We start from the raw sequence: 23,486 nt of genomic DNA on the forward strand, positions 1-23,486 counted from the left end.
ATTTAGAGTTGGGTTTACACTCATGCCTTCAGACACCATTCTGATGCTGTATCCATCATTAATAGATGATAGCTGATGTCACTTCCACCCTATTGTTTCCACCATAAATCACAATGACATTTAACAGGACATCTTGATTTATTTTGAATTCAAGATTTAAGTCTCAAGAAATGGGCCTTACATACATCCACGTGCAATATCCACCACAGTGTTTGCTTCTTGAGACAAAATGCATGCATATTAAAATGGTTTCTTTTTTTACACTTAGTTCTGGCCAGTAAGCACAGTCGACTGCATCATTACTTCAAACCAAGATGCATTAGTTTTCTTATAGGAGCAGGTCCTCCCCAGTAGCCCCTAAGGAGAAGGGGGGAAAAAAAGTCTTAGCCAGTGTATGCTACATAAATTAGATAGCTACCACAACAGCAGGTAAAAATACAGTGCTTCAAATCTTCTTTCAAGGAGCAGGGGTTTTGGGGATAGTTTCATGGTTTTACTACTAGTTTGCATTTAGATGAGCAGAAACATATGGAAGAGTTCTAAGAGCACAATGGGGTTTTGCTGTGGTAACATTATTTCCAGCCCTGATTTGGGGAAAACTATTCTTGTGACAGCATAAAATGCCTAGAATGGTCAAAGACAGACAAACAGTCTCACTCTTAATGAGAAAGTGGGAATGTTTAAACTGTTTGGGCTGACAAATCCAGCAATACTAGATGGTGATGGAATAAAAAGCCAGAAGTGTTCTGATGTACTGTGGCTTAAAATGAGATTATTCAACGAGTTGCAAAGGTATTATAGGTGTGTTATTAATAGGGTCACCGCAGGAGACAAAACTCATTTGTATATATTGGAATACTTACTTTAGTAGTCCGTTCCAATAAAGAAAAGGCATTAGATCAGCTTTCATGTAGTACATGAGCCGTCTCTCCTTACTCTGGTCAATGGGAAATGTTTCCAGAGGCTGAGCATTGTAGTCAAATTCTGCTAGAATCACACTATTATAGCCCGTTACAATGGGACAGGAAGTGTATCCATCATACTACAATGAAAGGCATTTTTTCATAATAATGTACAGTTTGCACAAAAAGAAAGTGATACAAGCAAGCTATGACAATGGGATTTATCAAAAAAAATTTCAAAATGAATTTTGAGGTTGTGAAAGATTCCAGCACAAGTGACACTAGAAACTGAGCTTTTCAAAACAGATACCAATACAAGTTTCTCTATAATGCTGTACCAATAGGCCTCAGCCTTGACCTAGAACAGAAATCATTCAATCCTTCTGAGGCTGCCAAAAATGTTGCAGAGTCAATGACAGTATTGTGGCTGTGTGGAGATGTAACTACTTTCCCTCCCTCTGAACTTGAGCCAATAGTCACTAGACAGGAGCTTCTGTTCTCCCTTGTGCAAAAGTGTAATTTGAAAAGTGGCACATTCAAAACTCATGAAGAAAGGATCTACTTTTCCAGTCCAATATGTAAGAAGCCTGTTGATCTCAGAGACCAAGAATTTAGCATGATTCAAAGAGGGATAGGACATTTTTATGGCTAGCAAGTGTATTCGGAGAGATATAGCTAATGCTAACAAATCTTGGGAGGGATATTAAATCTCAGTCTCAAAGGTACAACCCAATTTCTGTTTAGGGTTCTCAGGGCAAATTATTTGGTGGCGGCTACTTTCATACTATTTCCTAAAATACTTTAGGGAATTTTTTTATTATTTTATATATTTATGTCTAAGAGTATGTTTACACTACAGAGTTTTTATGTCCACACTGCAATCATGTTGAGGAGGAGGAGGGAGGAAGAGGAGGTTTTTTCCGACACTGGTAAACCTGACTGAGGAAGAAGCCTTTTTCCGAAAGAGCTCTTTCGGAAAAAGGTGTGTGGGGATGGGGAAGAGGGAGTTCTTTTGAAAGAAGAGGAAAAAGCACAGGTGGTGTCCTGGTGGCCACTTCATCCATAGTAATCACAGCTTAAATGCGAGAGTGTCCATTGAGCATGGATGCTCTTTCAAAAAAGCAGATGGCTTTTTTGATGCATTTTTGCTGTGTAGACACTCTGGGAAGAAGGTTTTTTCAGAAGATCTTTCGGAAAAGCTTCTTCCGAAAGAAGCCTGCAGTCCAGACATAGCCTAAGTCATTGTAATTTATTTATTCCTATTTCATAAGTCTGTTGTGGAAAAAAAATACAAGTATCACTTTTCACAGCAGACTTATTCCACTGAAGCAAGCCTGGAGACAAACTGAGCCCTGGATGGAAGGAGAAGCAGTGGGAGAAAAGAGCCTGAAGCCCCATTGACTGGGGGATAGAGTCCTAAGCTACATGAGCAGAGGACTGGAGCCCAAACCAGTGGCCAGTCTGCGCCAACCTGTAATCCTAGGGCTGAAGCCCATAAGTGAGCTCCACTACTCCTGGAAAGGTGGGGAGCTCCTGCTCCTCCAACATTGTGTCCCATGTGTCTCCAGAAAGGGGAGATAGGACCTGATAGCTCCTGGTTGCCAGGGCCACCAATGCTAGAGCAGTGTATCCAGGAACAACAGAGAGGGGGAGAGGCTGCTGCTTTGCCTCCCCCGCCCAGTCTTCCAAAAGTCAGCCCAGGAAGCTGTAGCCACAAGAGAAGCTCCTAGTGGCCACATTTTTCAACTGTAAAGCGCCCAGCACGAGAGACCCCCTTATTTGGTTTGCCTTTAGGTACTACGTATAGAGAACAAAATGAGACCAACTATGTGCAGAAGGGAGATGCGGTTTAACAGCTGCCTACAGTGGGCATCTGGCACTTTCCTTTGAAGCATTGGCAGCTGGTCACAAATCTTCGAAAATGCAATGGGCATTTCTTTGACTTTGTTTTCCAACATCAATTTGTTTAACAAAAAATAAAATTGTAAATGCTACTAGAACAAGGCACTCCACTGCTCAGACTTCTCCCCCGGGGAGAAAGTTGTAGAGCAAAACAATAGTTGTGTAGTCACACTGCTTAATGCACTGCTGGTTAGCAGGTAGTACATTATTGAGTGGTTTAAGACTACAATTATTGGTCAGTGCAGACAACTTTTCGTCGTCTTCCTACTTAGTCAGCAAAGCCAGTGTATCCTTGGGGCTAGACTAGGTTTTGTACAGGGAGGTGAAAATTTAAGGTTAAACAGTGTCAATTTGTAAAGGGTCTTGCTTTCGTCCACCTCCCCTGGTACTGTGCAGCTTGCTGGCCTTTAAATACAAAAAACAAAACTCATCTGATATGAGAATCTTGTATAAACACTCGTTAGTTTTAAGTCCCCTCAACTACTTTTAGTTTTCTTGGATTCTCTATATTCTTTACACATTTCCCCATAGGATTATCATAATGTTGGCTTCAGGGTAACTGACAACGTTCTGAATTTACAATTAACTTTCTTCCTTCAATACCTTTCTTTAGAAAATAATTTAAAAAAATTCAGGATCAAAGAATTGTGACTAGATGGAGGCGAGAACGATATTGTCTGTTCCTTTGCATCGGCTAATGTTGACATGAGGACAATGCTTTCTACCCACTTTATATAAAAAACTACTGTTAGAGAATAATTCTAATAAGGCAATTTCTTAAATAAAATACCTTTTTAGTTGGCAATTGGTTCTTCATTACCAAAGAAATTGTTTTATCTAGCACTGCAGACTGGGCAGCTACATAAGAGATAAAAAGTCAGTTATACAACTTCGGTTACATTGCAGCTGAAGCATTTTCCTGCTACAAATAGTATTTGCACTGTAATATGATAGTACAGTACATGGAAACAGTACCATCCAGTTTAATACAAATAATTAAGTTTTTTAAAAGTTGTATATTTTCCAGTATAATTATCTAGTTGGATTTAGTTTTCTCTCATTATTCCCACAACAAATATTGGTGCATGTTTGTGAAGTTTGAACTTCCTATTTGGAGAAACAGGAGGGGGGAGTTTTTCATTTCCAAAATGGTTTTTGAAGCTGTATGCTAAAGTTCCATCAGGCTGATATGTTAAAAAGGGAGCTGTGACAAGCTATAGCAACATTGTCTACGCTGGGTTTAGTTTGATACATCATTCATTTTAGGGGCACATTTTTCTTATACCAATAAATACAGTTTTTGTAGCCTTAAACCATTATTGTATTTCCATATTCTACAACCACAGTATTTTACATTCATATTTCAGCCATGATAGGCACAGGCCTAACATGTATTTTGTACAGTTCATATTCTGTACTTGCAGTCACTGACCATGGGATCATTTGCTTATGACAGTCTGAGCACTCAGATAGCATATGCATGTACTTTGAGACACATTACAAAGAGTTGCATGACTGAAGGATGGAGTAGATGACAGTCATGTTCATTTTTCATAGCTTATCGTACTCCATGTCAGTGCCAGAAGGACAAATGAAAACATGGATCAGAGCTGTGGGATACCACAGTTCTGAAATTACATACACAGTTGAAATGTGTTATCTGTAGGCCATATTGTAAGTATCAGGAAACTGTTAAAATGGGCTTGTAATGATTCCTTTGTTAAAAGTTTCTCTCTTACCACAAGGCTTAAGTCTGTTTTTTCCAAAATGGAACATGCACATGTAACTTTTTTTAGTAATTTTTTTTAAATGCTAAAGGGGACACTGAACTACTATACCGATAGCTGCAGCTGTTTTTGATGTTGGAAGATTGGTGCAGTCTCCAAGACCAAACACATTATGGTATTTTTTGTGTTGCAGAATTTCCTTATCTATGTCTAACCAGCCAGCTGTATCTGAAACGGGACTGTTCATGAGTACATCAGGCGGTCCCATAGGTGGTGTGACATGAAGCATTTCATACTGGGCACAGAAAGAAACAAAAACAGCTAAATAAATGAATTCAATGAACAAGATTAAAACACATACCTTTATTATAGCAGGTCAGATCTGGGGAGGGGGAAGTTTAAACAGTGAGGGAGACAAGGCTCTTTAGCCTTGTTACAGTCAAATGTAAGGTTCAGCTTAGTATTTCTGAGTACATCTTTGCTATGTGCTTAAAGCCTGGTAGCCAGTTACTGAATAGCTGTGCTACTGAAAAAATTGTAGTCATAGCTGAACTTCCTCTCACCATTCAACCCCACTGAGTGTGAAGATCCTGCTCAGAGGTCTAAGAGGGAAGATTGCCAGTTTAAACTGGGATAGCCTGTTTTTGTTTGTGTTTGAAGTTACTCAGTTTTCTGTATACTCAAATATATTTGGGAGGTGAAGAGGAAATCTCAGTTGATAGTTTAGGGAAAAAAAGGGGGGGGGGGGAGGAGAAATGTAAGACCCAACTGAAAGCTTTTCCCTTACTGACCTGATAAACCTCAGTCTCTCCAGGTTTGTCCAAATTCTCAAATACAGCTTCTTGTTTGTCTGCTCGAACCTCAATGAGATTATGTTTGTAGTTAACAGTAATATTCCTATCCTTAATTATCTCCAGCAATTTATTGGCATACTTTTCTACAGCAAAAATGGATCCAAGTGAAGTATTGAAGATGATGTTGGCTTTGGCTCGTTTTCCTGTCTGGGTAGAAAAATTAATTTAGCAGCAAACAGAGCACAAAAGTAGTAGAACTGGATAGAAACACTTGTAAATGAGTGCATACTGTTTAGCTGCAGCTGTTTTAAATTTTCTGATGTTACACATTTTAACTGTTTGAATGATTGGAGCTGAATCATTTCAACATTTGATCCCTTCAGTTATCTTGTCAGAAACTAGGTAAGGTTGGTTCTTTGGTTGAGAGCTCCTAGGAATACATTGATGCCACATGAAGTGTGGTAGCGATCCATCATTGGGTATCACCATTGAGTACTAAGTAAGTGTCCTAGCATAGAATTAAGGAGCATAGCGTTTTGAATGACATGCAAAACAGAGGGTTTAAATCGGGGGGGGGGGGGGGGGGGGAGAGGGGGGAGACCCTCAGGCCCAGGGGCCACATGTGGCCCCCAGCTTGCCTGGATCTGGCCCTCAAGGCTCAGGGATCTCCCTCCCCCCACCCCCACACACACACTGGGGGAGCCCATGCCAGTGCTCCAGCCCCATGCCACCCACCCACAGGACTGAAGCACACAATCTATTAGGTTCTGATGTATGAGGGGAATGCGAGGAATGCCTTTTTCCTTCTCCCTTGTGTGCAGCCTCCCCCCCCCCCCCCCCCTCCGCCAGCCTGATTTTTCTGTAGGTCAGCAGCCTCTGACCCAAAAAAGGTTCCCCGCCCCTTGTTTAAATACTTACCTATTAAAGTTCCCCTGCTGGCACTGTTTGCTAGAATGCTAACCCTTGTGTTTTGGCCAGACTCCTACTTGGTCATTTCATTCTGTCTACACAGATTCCCCTTGTACTTTCAATTGGGTACAGTCATATTCTTTGCATCACTTCCTAAGCTGTGTGGCACATTTTAATAGCTAGTGCATTTAAGTGGCTTCTGTCAGCAGAATGTGTGTAGGATTCCAAGAGCAGGGTACATTCCTTAGGATGAAAAGTGTTATAAAAATACAGGGTTATTCATTATTGGTGTTTTAAACCTTTGTTTATATATTACAGGCCAGATCCTGGTCCTGTGATAGCTCCTTTGGTGCCAGATCCTGGTCCTGTGATAGCTCCTTTGGTGCCATAAAGCTTACTTAGCTAGCCACTGAGTACTCCCACAGCATAGGAAAGTCACCAGCTAGCACAGAGCTAGAGAACTTGACACCATGTCTCCCTCCAAGCCAACGTAAATGAGTGGAAAGGAGTGTGGTTATCCCCTGCTGCACTCAGTCTGGCTCCCTGGAATAGAAGGCCTTGGACTGCTGAAAGTTACATTGGGGAATGAACTGGCTCTCTGCTGGCCACAGCATCAGGGAGCCACAATGGTGGCTTAGAGCAGCGTTTCCCAAACTATGGGCCACGGCCCGGTATCGGGCCGTGAAAAAAAATACCGGGCCTCAGCATGGCTGCTGGGAGGGGAGCAGAGCGGGGTGGGCTGGGAGGAGGTGGGGGAGGAGGGAACAGGCTGCCGGGAAGCAGAGTTGGGGCAGCGGGGCTGTCCCATGGAGATCTGGGCAGGCATGCGGGCAGCCGGCGAATGCAGGGCTGGGGGCAGTGGGTGCTGTCCCATGGAGATCTGGGCAGGCGTGCGGGCAGCCAGCGAATGCAGGGCTGGGGGCAGTGGGTGCTGTCCCATGGAGATCTGGGCAGGCGTGCGGGCAGCCAGCGAATGCAGGGCTGGGGGCAGCGGGTGCTGTCCTGCGGAGATCCGGGCATGTGGGCGGGCGGCAGGGCTGTCCCACAGAGATCTGGGGGGGCGGCCGGCAGAAGCAGGGTTGGGGGTAGCGGGGCTGTCCGGCGGCAGTGATCAGAGAAGGCAAGTGGTGGAACCAGGGCTGGACAGGAGCCGGGGGAGGCTGGCTGAGGGAAGATCAGGAGGAGGAGGACGACGGGAGAATCAGCTGCCGCAAGCAGGGCTGGATGGGGGCAGCGAGGCTGGTCGGGGCAGGACGGAGGGGAGGGGGGTCTGACCAGGGGAGATTGGTGGGGGTGCGGGGAACCGGCTGCCGGAAGCAGGGCTGGACGGGGCAGCAGGGCTGGACTGGAGAGATTGGGAGGAGGAGGGAGGGGAAATTGGACTGACCTGGGCACATGCAAACCCTGGCAGACCAGTGAGTCTGGCCGGGGATTCCATTCCCCTCCCCCGCCCGCCCCCAACATACCCTCCCTCGAGTAGTTGTGAACTGTCTGGCAGGTAGGCACACACAGGCAGCGTGAGAACATCTACCAGCCAGGCAGTTCACAGCTAAGGACTGACTGATACACCTAATTATAATAAAACTTACCTAATTAGAAAATACCAGGCATTTTATGTCTGGTAATTTCTCAATTTTTCCTGGACAAAACATTCAAATACCGGACTGTCCGGTACAAAACCGGACACCTGGCAATCCTACCCTTACTTGCACCCTCCCTCTTAGCCAGATACCCTACCCCCAATCTGCTCCTGCTTCCGCCTCCTGAAGTGCTCCTGCTCCTGCCTCCTGAAGTGCTCCTGCGGCACCGGGTCCCCCAAGCCCTGGCACAAGCTGGATGGAGGATGCAGCCAGGTGAAACACTGAAAATTTATTCATTTTTCATTAATAGGGTTTTATATTTTTGGGCTGCAAAAGATAGTACAAAAAAAACCAGGTTCAACTAAAGTAAAAGTTTGGGAAGCCCTGATCTAGCCAGCTTTCTATCCATCGTACAGTCCCATGTATCCAATTCATATTCCCTTAACTTGCTGGCAAGAATATTGTGGGTGACTGTATCAAAAGCTTTGTTAACGCTGGCACTGGAGGCTTTGGGAGGACCAGAAAAAACTTATTTGAATATTCATCATTTGCTTAATGAATATGCAAATGAATGTTACCAGTCCTCCAAAAGCTCGTGAATGGATTTATTGGTCCTTGTGTCAAAAAGTTTGGGAACCCCCGGCTTAGAGCATCCTGTTTTCAGCTGCAGTGAGCCCTGATGGTTAGTTTCATAGCAATAGCAACTCAGAGAAGTTAATCTGCAAACCAGTTACATTTTTAATGTAAGTCACAACATCTTTTTCACCTCCAGGCTTATTTCTGTCAAAATTTCAACATGGTCCCCATAAAGTAAATATGATCTCCAGCATTGTTAGCGGGCATCAGTAGGGAGGTGATGAAATAGGTACCTTTCTTAGATAGGCCTCTGACAAGTACATGATTTTCTGAGGAGCCCCTCCACATTTCACTGGAGTGTTTGGATAAGTGAAAATGGCATTTCCTTCCTTGAAGTCTTGCAAAGCCTTCCACGTTTTCTCTACTGTATGGACTGAATAATTGGAACCTATTTTAGGATAATTAAAACCCTCAGGCAAACCTTTGATCTACAACAAAAGAAAACAAGACTTATTAAAAAAATCTAGGTAGAACAAATCGATGTAAAATGTTTCCTCTTCAGATATTTTGTAATCTAGAACATAGAGCATTTGGGAAACTAAACTTTTAGCTAATGGTAGATCTCTTCCACTACACCTTAGTTTTTAAAAAGGGCTCTGTGAGGGGGCAGTTCTCCAAAGTGAGTGTTTGTGAAAATTAGCTGTATAAAGTAAAAAGCCCAATATTATAACAGTTGTAATCATAAACATTGCCAGCAGAGTGCGTTTGTGTTATATAAAATATTGTAGCACTGGGCTAGTGCATAGTGAGAGCATGGAAGTAAAGAGGACTGACTTGTTTTCACTGTCCAAAGTGACTGAAGTGTAATAGTAAACACAACAGCTTAAGGAAATTTTATTTTTCAAAATATTTGTCATCTGATGGCTATATGTAGCAGAACTTAAGACCTCTTGGGCAGTTTAAAAGTAGACTATTTGTATCCCGAAACATCTCTCATCATTGCTTTATCTGAGCAGCAATTTACCCTCAGGACACTCTTACAAGGAAGGGAATTATGCCCTGATTACAGTTAAGTAGGGCCCTACCAATTTTACAGCCATGTAAGGCATGTCATGCAGTGTGAAATCTGATGTCTCCTTGTTCTTAGAAGCACCCCAGCAAAGGGAGTGTCTAGCTCCAAGTGGACAGGGAAAGGACAGAACGGAAGCTTTTGCAGGTAGAGTAGAAGTGGGCAAAAGGGCCTCCACAGGCTGGATTTGGCCTACCAAGCGAGTTGATCCAGCCCGCGGAGGCCTTACTGCAGTCAGGAAAAGTACCCACGAGCAGCCATTCAGAGTAAGAGCAAGTATTGTCCCTCCCAGGACAGCAAGGACTAGCAGCTTAGAGCCTATGTCTGCGGCACTGCAGAATGGAGAACTGGGTTTGTTCCTGGAACCTCCTGCAACTGCAGGAAGTTCTGGGATTGCTGCCTTGCAGCACAAAAAGTTACACATGTGCACCAATGTTTGCAGCACTAAGCCCTACGCTACAGTGAACATACATGTCATTTTGACTTGTAACCAAGTTCTGGTACTATTTGTAGTGCATTAGGTTATGCCCACATACAAATATTTGCAGAATGGGATCTAGCAAGACCAGTCTTGTAGGCTTTAATGAGAATCTTTCTATTAAGTCATCACTATTCTTGTCTGTCTATCACAGGAGTCTCAACTTTCCCTCCTGCACACGTGCTGGCTGTCCCTGCCAGCTCCTGCAAGGGTGCGCACACATGCTCTGCCGCCTGGCTCCCCCAATGAAGCAGGTAGCCCACCATCTCCTACACACAAGCCCGCCTGCCTCTGTGCCGCAAGCTCCGGGTTTCAGCCCCTCAGCAGCCTGCTGACCCACTCCCGCCCCTCCTCGGCAGGCTGCCCCCAGCAGCTCTGGCTCACAGACCCCTCAGCAGGCCACCCCCGCAACCTCCTGCACCTAGACCATCTGCCTCCGTACTGTGTGGTTCACAGCCTACCTTGCTTTGTGTGCGGCTCATGGCCCCCCTGGCAGACCGCCCCTGCCAGCTCAGGTTCCCACCACCCCCACCTCTGGCAACCCACCAACCAGCTCCCCCCCCCCCCCCCCCGGCAGGCCACCCCCAGCACCCCGACCTCACCTCCTCCTGCACCCTCCCTGCCTGCCTCCATGCCATGTGGCTCCCAGCCTACCTGGCTTCGCACCGCACAGCTTGTGGTCCCCTCGGCAGGCAACCCCTGCCAGCCCAGGCTCCCAGCCCTGCCCCCCTTGCTAGGCCGCAAATAAGAGAAAGGTTGGATGGCTAAGTATAGTTGCAAAATGCTAGCCATGCAATCTCTCTCCTAAATTGGTAGCTGAAAACTTTATTTTAATCATTTGATTATTTAAAAACCTAAATAGTTTGAGATCTAGCTATAAACAAGATTCAACAAGTGGTGACTGGTTTTAACCACACTCCACTTTCCCTGGGTATCCATTGTACATGTCGTTATCAGGTTGTGCCACAGAACCATTGACACACACTGAATAGTATTCAGTTTGGTTTCAGACTAGAACTAATCTACGGAGGAGGTAGTTTACTTAAGATAAGCAACAAGCTGCTTCTCACTCAAAAGTGATTATTCAAATAAATTGTTTCCACTGTGCTTTGAAGAACCACAGCTCCACTGAGTATCATTTATCACAGTGTCACCCAGGCTTAGGAGAGCATTACATGTAGATTACATATATACCTCCCACACCAATATCTATAGGCTCAACACTTTAGACTGTACTTGCCTGATACAATGTAATGATTTAAGAGAAAGTGGCACTGGAAAAAGTACCTGTGCTAGATTTGCCACCAGTACCAGTTGGACTACTGCAGCCTAACACTACCACATTCCAAGTTCCAGAATAGGTTCCATAGTACCCCTCCCCCTACACACACCCCAGCAGGAACTGCCCCTAATCAATGTCACACTTGGGAGATCCTGCCAGTCTGTCATGCCTGGCCCATGGTAAGTAGGGTGGCAGGCAGCTGCACCAGTTGCAAATCTTCTTCAGGAAGAAATTCTGTTAGCATGGACCAGAAGGGTTGGTAATACTGATGAAGCTAGGCTCCCAATCAAGCAAATCACTGGACCTTGAGAGCTCTTGCAATCATACATTTTATTGATTCAGCCAGCCAAGAGTTATTTCTATATGTAATACATTGTGTACACCCATGTGATCTCTGGAAAGGCACAATGAAGAAATAAGACAGCTTTGTCTTGGGATTAAAAAGGTGATTTATGTTTACTGGTATGAGAAGGGCCCCAAATTGGAGCCCATACTATTTAGTGCAATTTAAAGCATATACAAAGAGAAAGACCTGACTATTCATTCAAGAAAGCTATTATTGCAAAAACTAGTTACACTTTATATACTGTATTGAAAAGCCATTACATTTAGAGATCAAAGTAAACAGTGCAATTTCTATTACTGGTATTAATTGCATAATGTATTTGGTTTAAAGTGAATACCTTTTCGTAATGCAGCTGAAGTCCAAGGGCAACTATCAAATATTTGTAAGATATCTACAGTATAAAGAAAAAAAATACATTTTAGACAAATTAGCCTTTTGAGGCAATGTTCATTATTTAAAAAACCCTAATAACTAGGTAATAAAGCAGTATAAATTGAATGCTAAGGCATGAAATAAAGCATTCCACCACGATGAAAAATACTTTGAACATTCAAAAAATTTACTCCCTTGTTCAGCAAGGTGATTTCATATTTTTGCAGTATCCAATTTAACACATGCTGATAGTTTTCTCTCCAGGTGGCAAGTATTGATCTGGAGGGTTTTTTGATTGGTGGTTTAAAACCACACACAGGCAATTGTTATAATACAATCAGTATAACAAGTATTTTCAAGATTTGTAGAATAGCATAGCATGTCATTGCCATGGCATCCTTACAGGATGGGAAATTCATTTTGTATTTATGGGAGCTCCATGGAGTGAGAAATCAGAAGCAAATTTTTCTGATACCATTTTAAGGCTCACCGATATTCATCATTGTCACTTACCTTTTTGTCATTTGCTAAATAGATGCAGTTCTTGTCTGGATCCAACTCTGTAACTCTAGATTTGATCCATTTTACACCTGAAGGAATCACACTCTCTGTTGGACGTGCAGAGGCTGCCAGCTGTTTTGCACCAGCACCAACCAATGTCCAGAGGGGTTGATAATAATGTTTCTGAAAGAAAGAACTCACATCTCCATTTACCTTCATTTAACAGAGGACAGTATTGCAGAGGTAAGCTACTGAGGCCCAGGGAAAGTAGGGAAAAAGTGTCTCATGATCCCCTAGAGATAGGGATATTGACTGCCTGTTGAGATAATTAGGAAGAGAAAGACTGACTGATACAGTGCATGAGACACGTAACCTTGGAATCCAAGAAAATACTTCATTTCTTAGAAGATAAACTTTCCAATCGTGTCACAAAGTTCATAAACACAAGGACAAGAATGACTGAGTAATTGCCCACCAATCAATTGATTGCATACCCTAGTCCTAAGGCAGGGTGTGAGTAAGGTGGCCATTAGGGATGTTAAATATTGGTTAACTGAATAGTCAATTAACCTCATGAATTCTTATCAGTTACTCGACTATTCTATGGTTCCCAAGGGGGGGGGGGGGAGGCTGGCAGCCAGTGCACTCTGGCCCCACTCCCAAGGAGACCCCTGCCACACCATGCTGCTGCCTCTATAGCAGAGGCAGCAACACAAAGTGCCAGGTGGGAGATGATCTACAAGGGGAGCCAGTTTAAAAACCAGCTCCCCTTGTGGGCTGGCTGCCTGCATGGAGTAGCAGGGGGCTCCTCGGGAGTGGGGCTGGAGTGCACTGGCTATATCAGAGGCAGCAGAACAGGGTAGCAGCAACCCCTGTCCAGGGTTGGGTCTGACTCCTGGGCCCAGTACAAGCCAGAACTGAGCTGGGCTGCCTGCCCACCTGGTTCTTAATACCCTTTAAATGCAGAGCCACAGCAGGTGTAGGTCCCAGACCCAGTGTGAGCCAGGACTGAGCAGGGCTGCTGGCCAGCCTGCTAAAAACTTTACTGGCAGGGGAGAGGGGGAAATGCATGTAGTCTCTATAGCAGCGTTTCTTACACTTTTTAAATGGGGGATGCTTGCCCCTTTGAATCAAAGTTAGGGACACATTGCCTACACCTCCTGATCTCTAACCATAGATTCTGGTTACTATGCCCCAACTCTTGGGGTCAAGATGGACACATGACCAGAAGTAAAAGTAACCACCTCTAAGAACTTTTCCCACTATCCTCCTACCCACAGGTGATGAGTTTGGCCCCTACCAAACCCTCTCTTCTCTGGTGCTGGTCTCTCCCCTGCAGGTGGCTGCCCTTCTGCTTCACCCCAGAATCCCCTGGCACCTTCCCTTACCCCTGCACCTTCCTGGTGCTTCCTCCTTCCCTCACTGCCCCAGCCCCTTTCTCCCTGATGCCCATCTCCTCACCACCCTCTGCCCCAGTTTCTCTCATGCCCTCTGTGCTCTCACACGTGACTTGCTCCATCCCGCCTTCCTCATGCCCACCCCTCCTTTCAACCCTTCTCCCACTACCTTCCTCTCCCCTTGTTTCCTCTTGCCCCCCATGCTCTTCCCCTCTCCTCTCCCAGCATCACCCTGTCCCCTCCACCCTCCCACCCCCACTGACACCTCCCTTCCCTCCTCCTGCCCTTTTCCTCATTGTCTCCACTTGGCCGCCTGGCATCTGTCTCTCCTCCACCCTGTCCCTTGGTGCCTTCTCCTTTCTTCTCCTGCCCTGCCACCCTCCCCTCAGCACAAGCCCCTTCTTCTCCCACCCTCCTTCCCCCTAGTTCTCTCCAAGCCCCTTCCCCACTTTTTGCCTTCCAGTTTGCGGGGCTGGAGTCTGTGGTCGGGCTCCAGAAGTCCACGCAGCTCTGGCCCCAGCTGCTTCCAAGGCAGTACCGCTTGCCAGGCCTGGAGCTGGGCAGCCTGCAGTGCTAATGTTACTGCCACATTCCAGTCCCAGCACCAGCTTTGGCTCCCATTAGGAGGAGTGTGTGGGGGCACGGTGGAGGGGAGAAAGCCCCCACTCTCCCAGATCTGGTTTGTGGAGTGCGTCAGAGCGAGCGGGTCCATGCACTGCTGCTCCCCCAGCAGAGTAGGAAGTGGGGGAGGGGTAGGGGAAGAGAAAGGGCCATGCACAGAGCACACCGGCAGAGCCCGAATGTTCCCCACTCTGCAGCGCTCCAGCCGGGCTCTGCGTGGTCTCTGCCAGGACTCTGGTGGCAGCTCCCAGGAGCGGCTCACTGACTCCAACCAGTGTCCCTTTCCCTCCGGCAATGGTGGCAGCTGCCTGTGGATGAAGGAGGCCAGGCTGGCAGCACACAGAGGAGGCAGTCCCACAGCAGGAGGGAAGGACCACATGGTGGGGGGAGGGGCTTGCTTGGAGCTCTGGACACTGCACACCACCGGCAGCGACATTGGCTGCCTGTGCAAAGCACCAAGGGAGCCACTTACATGCTGGGTGGAGGCAGGGAGTTGCTGCTGCACTGCACTAGTGCTGGGTGTCTTTAAATCTGGGACTGTCCCGGAAAAAGAAGGGACATATGGTCACCATATCTCTGCGGCCCACCTCCGACTGCCTTGTGGCACACTGGTGTGCCGCGGAACACAATTTCAGAAGCTTTTGCTATAGAGCAGCATTTATAGGTTAATGCTAATTGGTTAATCAACTACACTATTACATCCCTAGTGGCAATATGTCCCAATATTAATCAGGAGCATTGTCTTATGTAGGATGCCTATTAAACTCCATCCCTCCCCCTCAAAAAACCACCTCCACTCCATCTCAATTTCCCCTACACTTGCTAGCTGCTTACCCTAAGTGCGAGGCACCTGCCTTCCTCTCTGGAACAACATGATGTTGCTTTTTGAAAATCTGAACCTTCACCTAGAATGCATGTCAAAGGAGCTGTATAGAAAGATACATGCTTTGTAAATGTTGCAACATGCCCCATGGCTAAAGGCAATTTTTATGGTGTATTACACAGTATTTTCCTGCTGGTAGGCTTGGGTTGGTAATTCTCAATTGCATAACGGAGGGAAGGAAGGAGAAAGAACACACGTAAACCATCCTCAAGTAAGGAAAGCCAGTACTGCTCTCTACATTTAAAAGGATTTTTACCTCATTTGGTTCAACAACAGCCACATTTTCAGCTCCCACTTTCCGCCTCAGCCGAGAGCTCATGGTGATTCCACCGCTGCCGCCGCCCAGCACCAGCACTTCATAGTAATCCTTAGCAGCACACCTGGCTGCAGTGTGTAGTTGGTAATAGCTCATTTTATGCACACCTGGTCTAGGCATGTGTACAAAAGAATGGACACAGAAGCAGGTGGATACCACTCCCATGTTTAACATCTTCAGTAAATGTGAATCTACAAGATAAGGAAAGGCATTGGTGAGAATAAACGAGGGACTACATGTGCTATGGGAATTAATTATGGTTGGTTGGTAGTGGATTCTAGAGTTCACGGTAATTGACTGTGTTTTAAATATAAGCACCACCAGAGCATAGGATAGGTGCTCACAGAAGAAAGAGTTACTCATCTTGTGCAGTAACGGTGGTTCTTCGAGATGTGTCCCCGTGGGTGTTACACTCTGGGTGCTGGTGCGTCCAGCACCCAGAGTGGAGCACCTACCGGGACCACTCAAAGAAGAATGTACATTTTTTAACCAAAATAAATAAAAGCTTACAAGCATTTTATTTCTTCTTACTCTACTCGGACTTCACTAGCAGCTATTCCAAGAATTTCTGCTTTTATGGTGCATTTGGAATTTGTGTGTTGCTAACAACTCATGCAGAAGAAATGAAAGACTCTCAGCTTGGGTCTTGGTGATGAAGAAAGCACATGGAAATCAGTGGAACAACATGGCCCTTAACTGTAAGGCCCTAAACTGATTATGTATTTTTAAAGAGATTCACTTCCCTGTCTACAATCTCTTTATACCATCTAGGTCTGCAAGTTAGACATGGAGTGTTATCAGATACAGAGTTCATATCATTGCCCATCCACTCTTGAACCGATTAGAATAAATGTCACAGCAAGTTACAAAGCATTACCAAGATATATCTGATCTTTTATTGCAGTTAAAGTCATGTATATTGATACTGGGTTAACAGCAGAAAAAAGCCCACTGTGAGAATTCTCTATAAGAAGTATAACAAACTATTAACAGGTATATCTGCTAAATGAGGGGAAAAACCCCACTTTTTGCCTGTTCAATAGTTTAATCATTTATAACTTCAATTTACTTTTTTTCCCTCTGCATATTAGAATAGCAAAATGTTTCCTACTAAACCACACTGTTACTGGTGACAATCTTGTCAACTCCTATAATTTTAATCATAACAATTCATAAAGTTTTTAAGTATATCCTCAGCTCCTCAAGTCATGTCATTAGATGAAAATCTATATGTTGAGTTTCTCATGTTCTGGAAACAGAATATGCTTAACAGGGCATCCTATCAGGAAACTATAGAATTCAGGGTTTCCCTGTAATCCTCCATGGCACGGCTTGGAGAGAACAGGAATTGCCACTCCCAGGCAATTTACTTTAAGGCTTAAAACAAACTGTCTGCCTTGCTTAGGTACTTCGTTTACCTTATAAAATTGATACTTGTGCCAGAGCCACAGGAAACAGTCCTGTAAAATAAAAATTAGGTTTATTCTTCAAGTGAACCTCTCACTTGGCTACGTCTAGATTACACAGAAAGACTGTTCTGTGTCCAGGGAACGCATTTGTTCTGCCTTTTTTTTTTTTTTGTGCAGAAGAGCAAACATGCTCTTTTGAAAGTCCCTGTAGTCCTTGTTCCGGGAACTTCCAAAAGAGGGTTTTTTCCCCTGACATTTGGCCCAGTCTAAATGGGCCAAATGTCAGAAAAACCTTTTCTGACAAAAGAATCAGAAAAAAGAGCAACAGTGTAGACCTAGCCTTGGAGGCCTGAAAATTTTCTGCAGATTCCTAAAATAAACCACCCATTTAGTAACTATGTAGTCCCTGAAATCTCCAAACCAAGGTTGACAGTATTTAAACTGAAAATCTGAGACAGGATTTTGTCAGCCATGGGGAAACATCCCTTTCCTTCAAAAAAGTAGGATATTTTCAAGGGCAAATATCTATCCTTCCTAGAAAACACTGCAAATTAATATTTCTCTTGCAGACTATGATTGGATCAGTATGCCAATTCAAAGCATTTAAAAACCATGAGAGAGTATCACTTTGTTTTTAATTTGTTTTCTGCAGTATTCAAGATGTGGGCATACCATAGATTTATACAGATGCAATAAGATATTCTGTCTTATTCTCTGTCTCTTACTCAATGATTCCCAACATTGTTTGCTTTTTTGACTGCCATTGCACATTGAGTAGATGTTTTCAGAAAGCTATCTACAATGGCTCCAAGATCTTTCTCTTGAATAGTAACAGCTAAAAAACCCCAAATGTTTTTAGGATCCTTGTACACAAGGGCTACGTCTAGATTTCATCCCTTTTCCGAAAAAGGGATGCAAATTAGACGTATCGCAATTGCTAATGAAGCGGGGATTTAAATCTCCCCCTCTTCATTAGCATAAAAATGGCTGCCGCTTTTTTTCGGCACAGAGCTTTGCCGGAAAAAAGCGCCAGTCTAGACACGGATCTTGTGGAAAATAAAGCCTTTTCCAAAAGATCCCTTATTCCTCTTAAAATAAGGGTTACGGGATCTTTCGGAAAAGGCTTTATTTTCCCGAAAGATCCGCATCTAGATGGGCGCTTTTTTCCGGCAAAGCTCCGTGCCGAAAAAAGCGGCAGCTATTTTTATGCTAATGAAACAGGGGAAGATTTAAATCCCCGCTTCATTAGCAATTGCGATATGTCTAATTTCTGCACCTTAGAGCAAATCGCCTAGTAAAAGAAACTACTCATTGCTTTGTAGCTGTCACTCTCAAAAAAATGAATATTTATTTTAACAATGCTTTTAGTAAGGTTTTAGAATCTCTTTTCCCGCTGTCATTTTGCTGACATGTACTTTGATATTTACTCAAATACAGCACAAAAACTTAGGTCAGAGCCAGACTGACACCCATCTACTAAAACTTCATTTCTGGTAAACTATTCTATCATGGTACTAACCAAGTGTTTAAATATGATTGGCATGTTCTCCTGCAAATGTTTTTCCTCCAGATTTTTGGAATCTTAAAACACTAAATGTCCCTTAAAGCTTAATTATGCTGCTGAGGTACCATAATAAATGTGTTTCCCCGGCACAGTCTGTATTTTGTGTCCCAATTTTAAATTAGGCAAATCAAAAACGCAAATGACGCGGGGATTTAAATATCCCATGCTTCATTTGCATGTTCACATCTGAGCACTTTTTCAAAAAAGGGTTTTTTGAAAGTGAAAGCACAGTCTAGATGCAGTTCTTTCAAAAAACCCTTTTTTGAAAAAACCCGTACTCATTTTTTCTCCTAGGAGTACTGGTTCTTTCAAAAAAGGGTTTGCTCCCCCCCCCCCAAAAGAACCGCATCTGGACTGCGCTTTCACTTTCAAAAAAATTTTTCCAAAAAGTGGTCAGACCCAAATATAGCATGGGATATTTAAATCCACGCTTCAGTTGCACTTTATTTGCCTAATTACATTCCTCTTTCGAAAGAGAATGTAGTCTAGATATAGCCTTAGAGATGCTAGTTCACGTGACTGATGGATTGTGTCTGCACTGCTTAAATAATTCCCAGCTTTTGGAATGCCCTCACCACCCCCAGAAGACAGTTTATGCTAAACTGCCATAAAAAGTTCCTGTTTGAAAACCTCTACTGGTGAGCTCAGACTGTATGAATAGTTAAAGGACAGTGAGTTTTCAGGTCTTGAGAGGAGCAGAAAGGGGCAATTTGCCTGTGGTTAATATTCATAATTTTAGTTATCACAACTGCGAGAAATGGACTTTATTGGTCAACAGAAAAGTCACTCTTTGTTCTAAGGATTGCAAGTGTCACAAGTACTACGGAGGAAAAGGGGTTTGTTACTGAATGGGCCTTCCGAAGGCTACAGCATGCCAACTCCTATCTCCCAAACCATTACATGCCATGGTTCCCTCAAGTTGCTCCAATTCAATGACTCCACTCCTGGCCACCCAAAAATCTTAACATTAGGGCCTATTTCTGTAGCCTGACAAGGTTTGCTATCAACACAGAGGTAGGCTTTTAGTATTTCAGCAACTGGTTTTCAGGGGAACTAGACCTAACAATCAAACCTGCAAAAAAATTGGCATAGATGAGCTAGGTGTTTTTATTACACACGAGTAAATTGTATTATCAGTAGATCTCAACACACCTCACAAAGGTAGTCAGTATTGTTGGCCATATTTTATTGATATATGACTCAGTTTCCCAGAGACAAAGTGATTTTCCCAAGGTCACCCACCAGGCCAGCCACAGAGTCAAGACTAGAACTTTGCTCTTCTGAATCCTAATCCAGTGCTCTATCCACTAAACAACACTGTTCAAATTAAAGTGATCAAAACCTTGCTGGCATGGGACTTTTTTTTGTGGGGGAGGGGGAGGTTCCTTTTGTTTTGAATTCAACTCCTGATTTACAAAACCTCTGCTCCAATAACTGTTGTGGTATGGTAGTCTCACAGACCTCTGAAGAACTACTCCCACCAACGTCATGCACAGGAGCAGAGATTTACAGGATTGGGCCCCAACAGCTCTGCCTTCCATCAATTTGTAAGGCAAAAACATGGCCTATGAAACCTAAGTGGGTCAACTGCACAAATGCTATCTTAACAGTGAATCAAGGGGCACATTTACACTCATATCAGCATATGCTAAACATGAAGTCTGCCCCTTGTAGACATTCAGCCATTTATTTAATAAGTATTCATCTCCACCAGCACCTCACATGTACTAGCTAATCCACCAAAGAGGTGACAACACTAAACAGCATGTTTGGTAGTAATTCAGTATCATGTAAACTGAGGTAGGTTCTTTAGGTTTCTCAACTTTTTTTATATTAGGGAAGGGACTGCCTTGCTGCCTTCCTAAACTGTGTAAGGGAAGTTGCAAGGATTGTACCAGGCCATGGCATGGTTATTGCAAAACCCTGCTTTAAAAGGAGCCCTATCTCAGGGCAGAGGAATATCGCCAGCAACAAACAGAACATACAAAATGCGAAAAATCATCATCAGAACAAAACTCCTGCCAACAGATTGGGTGGGCCCAGCAACACATCACAGAATAAATACTTCCAAAGCAAGCTGTGAAATCCGGGGATGACTACGCACGAGAAGAATTGGCTGTGCCCACAAAAGCTCATGATACTATTTGTATATTTGTGTTAGTCTCTAAAGTGCTCTAATGGTTTCTTAGGACCATTGGAGTTTTTTTTTAAGTTACTTTATGTAGGGCAACCAAGAGTCATGTAAAAAACAGCACATGTTCAAAGAGCCACACAAAGAAGAGCCTGCTAGAAAGGAGGGCTCTCCACAGCTGGCCACAGATTAACACTGTTAAACCAGAATGCTGATTCTATAGGGTACACAGCTCAGATTACTGAATTGGACATGGGCACACTCCTATTATGAACATTCACTAATCTTGTGCATACTAAAACCTACCTCTCGGGGAGAGTTTTTCTATAGCATGGGTACTTACCCTAATCAACAGATCTCATCATAATATTTTGGGGAGGGGGAACGAAAGCGACAACGCTGCAAGGCTGAATAGAGCAACTTTCCCGGTTTTGCTAACTGACTGGGGGGGGGGGGGGAGAGGAGAGAGAAGAGAGAGTGATTTGGAAGCTCTGGGCCACTCACAGAGTGTGTAAGTCTCACAGCCACAAACTCCCAACGAGGCAGTGCACCAGGGCTCACAGATGACATGCAATGGCACCTCCAAGAACGAATCCAACCCAAACTGGCAGCCCTAGCCCGTTTGTTTCACAAGAAGTTACACTTCCCGTCATACTTTCGGAGCTCGGGCGGGGGGAGGAGGGAAGGGAAGAGAAGATGAATCCTGCAGCCCCAGCTAACACCCCCCCCCCCTTACTCAAAGTAGGCGTGACGTCCCAGCTGGCAGTCACTCGCTCTGCGCTGGTATCTTGGCCCAGGCACAGCGCGGCGCATGCCTCCGAGCGCCCTGCCCCAGGGGAAGGGCTTCTCCCTGCGAAGGCAGGCAACGACCTCAGCGGCTGCAGGGCTGGGCGAGGGGTCCGGCTCCACCCGGCCTGAGCGAAACGGGGCTCGACTCCGAGCCCGGCGAGGGCGAAGGGGTGTCGGGCAGCTCCACGTCTCTGCCCGGGCTTCGCTCTGCGCGCGGAGCGCCGCTGGGCAGCTGCCAATGAGCGGAGCCCTCCCCGGACCCACGTTCCTCCCGGGCAGCGGGTGCGACCGCCAGAGCGGGCAGACTCACTAGAAATGCCCCCGTTAGCCCGCGGCCGCTCCGCATGGGGCTGCGCAGCTGGGCGCTCTCGCTCACGGCTCGGCTACCCCCGCCCTGACCCCCGCGGCCGCTTGCCTGTTGCGCTGTAGGAGCCCTGAATGCGCGGCCCCACCGAGCTGCTGCCGCTTCTCCGCCCACAGCGAGCGCTTCTTATTCGTGCGCAGCAGGCGCGATCAGCTGGGAGGGGCCGAGCCCAGGTGGGGCCCGGAGCTGTTGCACAACCGCGGCCGCGGCTCTGCCCAGAGCCCAACGGGCTCCCTGGCTCGGCCCAAGGGCGTTAGCAAGGAGCGGGACAGACGCACCAAAGCCAGGAGCAAGCCCGTCTCCTGCCTAGCGCTCAAGTGCTCTGGGATCCGCGGGGGCAGGCGCGAGCCATGGAGCCGCCAGCTGGAAGCAAGAATAATGCAGGGTCCCCTGCCAGGGCCTCCCTCAGCCTTTGAACGAGGCGCTCTCCAGTCCCGGGGCACGTGCCGCGGTGGGAAGGAGAACGCGACCCAACTGCCCTGAAAGCTCCTGGGTCCTCAGCCCGGCCTGCTCTGTCTCAGCCCCGCGCAGGAGCTCAGCTCTGTGTAGCTCAAAAGCTTGTCTCTGTCAGCAGCAGAACTTGTTCCAGTGAAACCTTTCCCAGTCCTCTCCCACCTTGTCGCTGGAAAGATAGTAATTCCCTGCATGCTGGTCCCCGGGGACTCATCGTCAACAGTATCTATGAGGAAAAGAATTCGTTTCCCCAGCACAAGGAGAGTTTGTGAATTAACTTCCCCCCTCCCTCCCGTACCTGGGTTGTGGTTTCCCACGGGGCACTTTGCAGTCTTCACCAAATCATTTAAAATGGTATGGTAATTACGCTGATAAAAATGTTACAAGCAGTGGACGTACGCTAGCATGAAGACACCTGTTCTAGCAGTAGAGGGAAACTTCCAGCAGCAAGTTAGTGCTGCCTGAGGTTGCTGGCAGCTGTAGTGTCCCAGCAGGATTAGTGGGCAGGCTGCAGAGGGCATGACTGCTGTTTGGCCTTTAGACAGTACACTGTCTGGGCATCTGATTGGCTACAGTTGCACAGCTCCCTCACAAAGACTGGTCCCCTGACAAACTAGAAGTGAGGGCTAAGAATCTGTTCCTCATCTCTGTTTTGCCTTCCTAGGAAGTCATAGAATCATAGAATCATAGAATAATAGGACTGGAAGGGACCTCGAGAGGTCATCGAGTCCAGCCCCCCGCCCTCAAGGCAGGATCAAGCTCCGTCTACACCATCCCTGACAGATGTCTATCTAACCTGTTCTTAAATATCTCCAGAGAGGGAGATTCCACCACCTCCCTTGGCAATTTATTCCAATATTTGACCACCCTGACAGTTAGGAATTTTTTCCTAATGTCCAATCTAAACCTCCTCTGCTGCACTTTAAGCCCATTACTCCTTGTCCTGTCCTCAGAAACCAAAGTCCAAACGGTTCACCACAAATACACCAACTGGCCTGATGTTTTTATTACCCAATTGCACAGAAAAATTGGGTGATAATTAGGAAACATTGTTTTCAATTTAGTTAGGAATAGATGTGTTACATTTGCAACCACCTGTTTAATCTGAGATGCTGTCCCAT

At 45.5% G+C, this 23,486-nt stretch overlaps 1 protein-coding gene across 6 annotated transcripts; it reads right to left on the reverse strand.

The window, feature by feature from the left end:
• Positions 1-119: 119 nt before the first annotated feature.
• Positions 120-22,786, reverse strand: SQOR (sulfide quinone oxidoreductase). 6 transcript variants are annotated; one of them, XM_006135041.4, is made up of 11 exons: positions 21,964-22,142; positions 17,074-17,115; positions 15,596-15,846; positions 12,451-12,621; positions 11,903-11,956; positions 8,684-8,878; positions 5,323-5,532; positions 4,643-4,826; positions 3,595-3,662; positions 864-1,042; positions 120-357 (listed from the first exon to the last, which is right to left on the reverse strand). In XM_006135041.4, the coding sequence occupies exons 3-11, from the start codon at positions 15,827-15,829 to the stop codon at positions 300-302; spliced, it is 1,353 nt and encodes a 450-aa protein (XP_006135103.1). In that variant the 5' UTR covers positions 15,830-15,846; positions 17,074-17,115; positions 21,964-22,142; the 3' UTR covers positions 120-299. The 6 variants fall into 6 exon arrangements, with proteins under 6 accessions (XP_006135103.1, XP_075753275.1, XP_014434995.1 ...); XM_075897160.1 differs by lacking the exons at positions 17,074-17,115; positions 21,964-22,142 and adding an exon at positions 22,765-22,786; XM_014579509.3 differs by lacking the exon at positions 17,074-17,115 and having other exon boundaries at positions 21,859-22,142.
• Positions 22,787-23,486: the final 700 nt, after the last annotated feature.

This window comes from Pelodiscus sinensis, chromosome 14 (genome assembly GCF_049634645.1).
Source record: "Pelodiscus sinensis isolate JC-2024 chromosome 14, ASM4963464v1, whole genome shotgun sequence".
Classification (NCBI taxonomy): Eukaryota; Metazoa; Chordata; order Testudines; family Trionychidae; genus Pelodiscus; species Pelodiscus sinensis.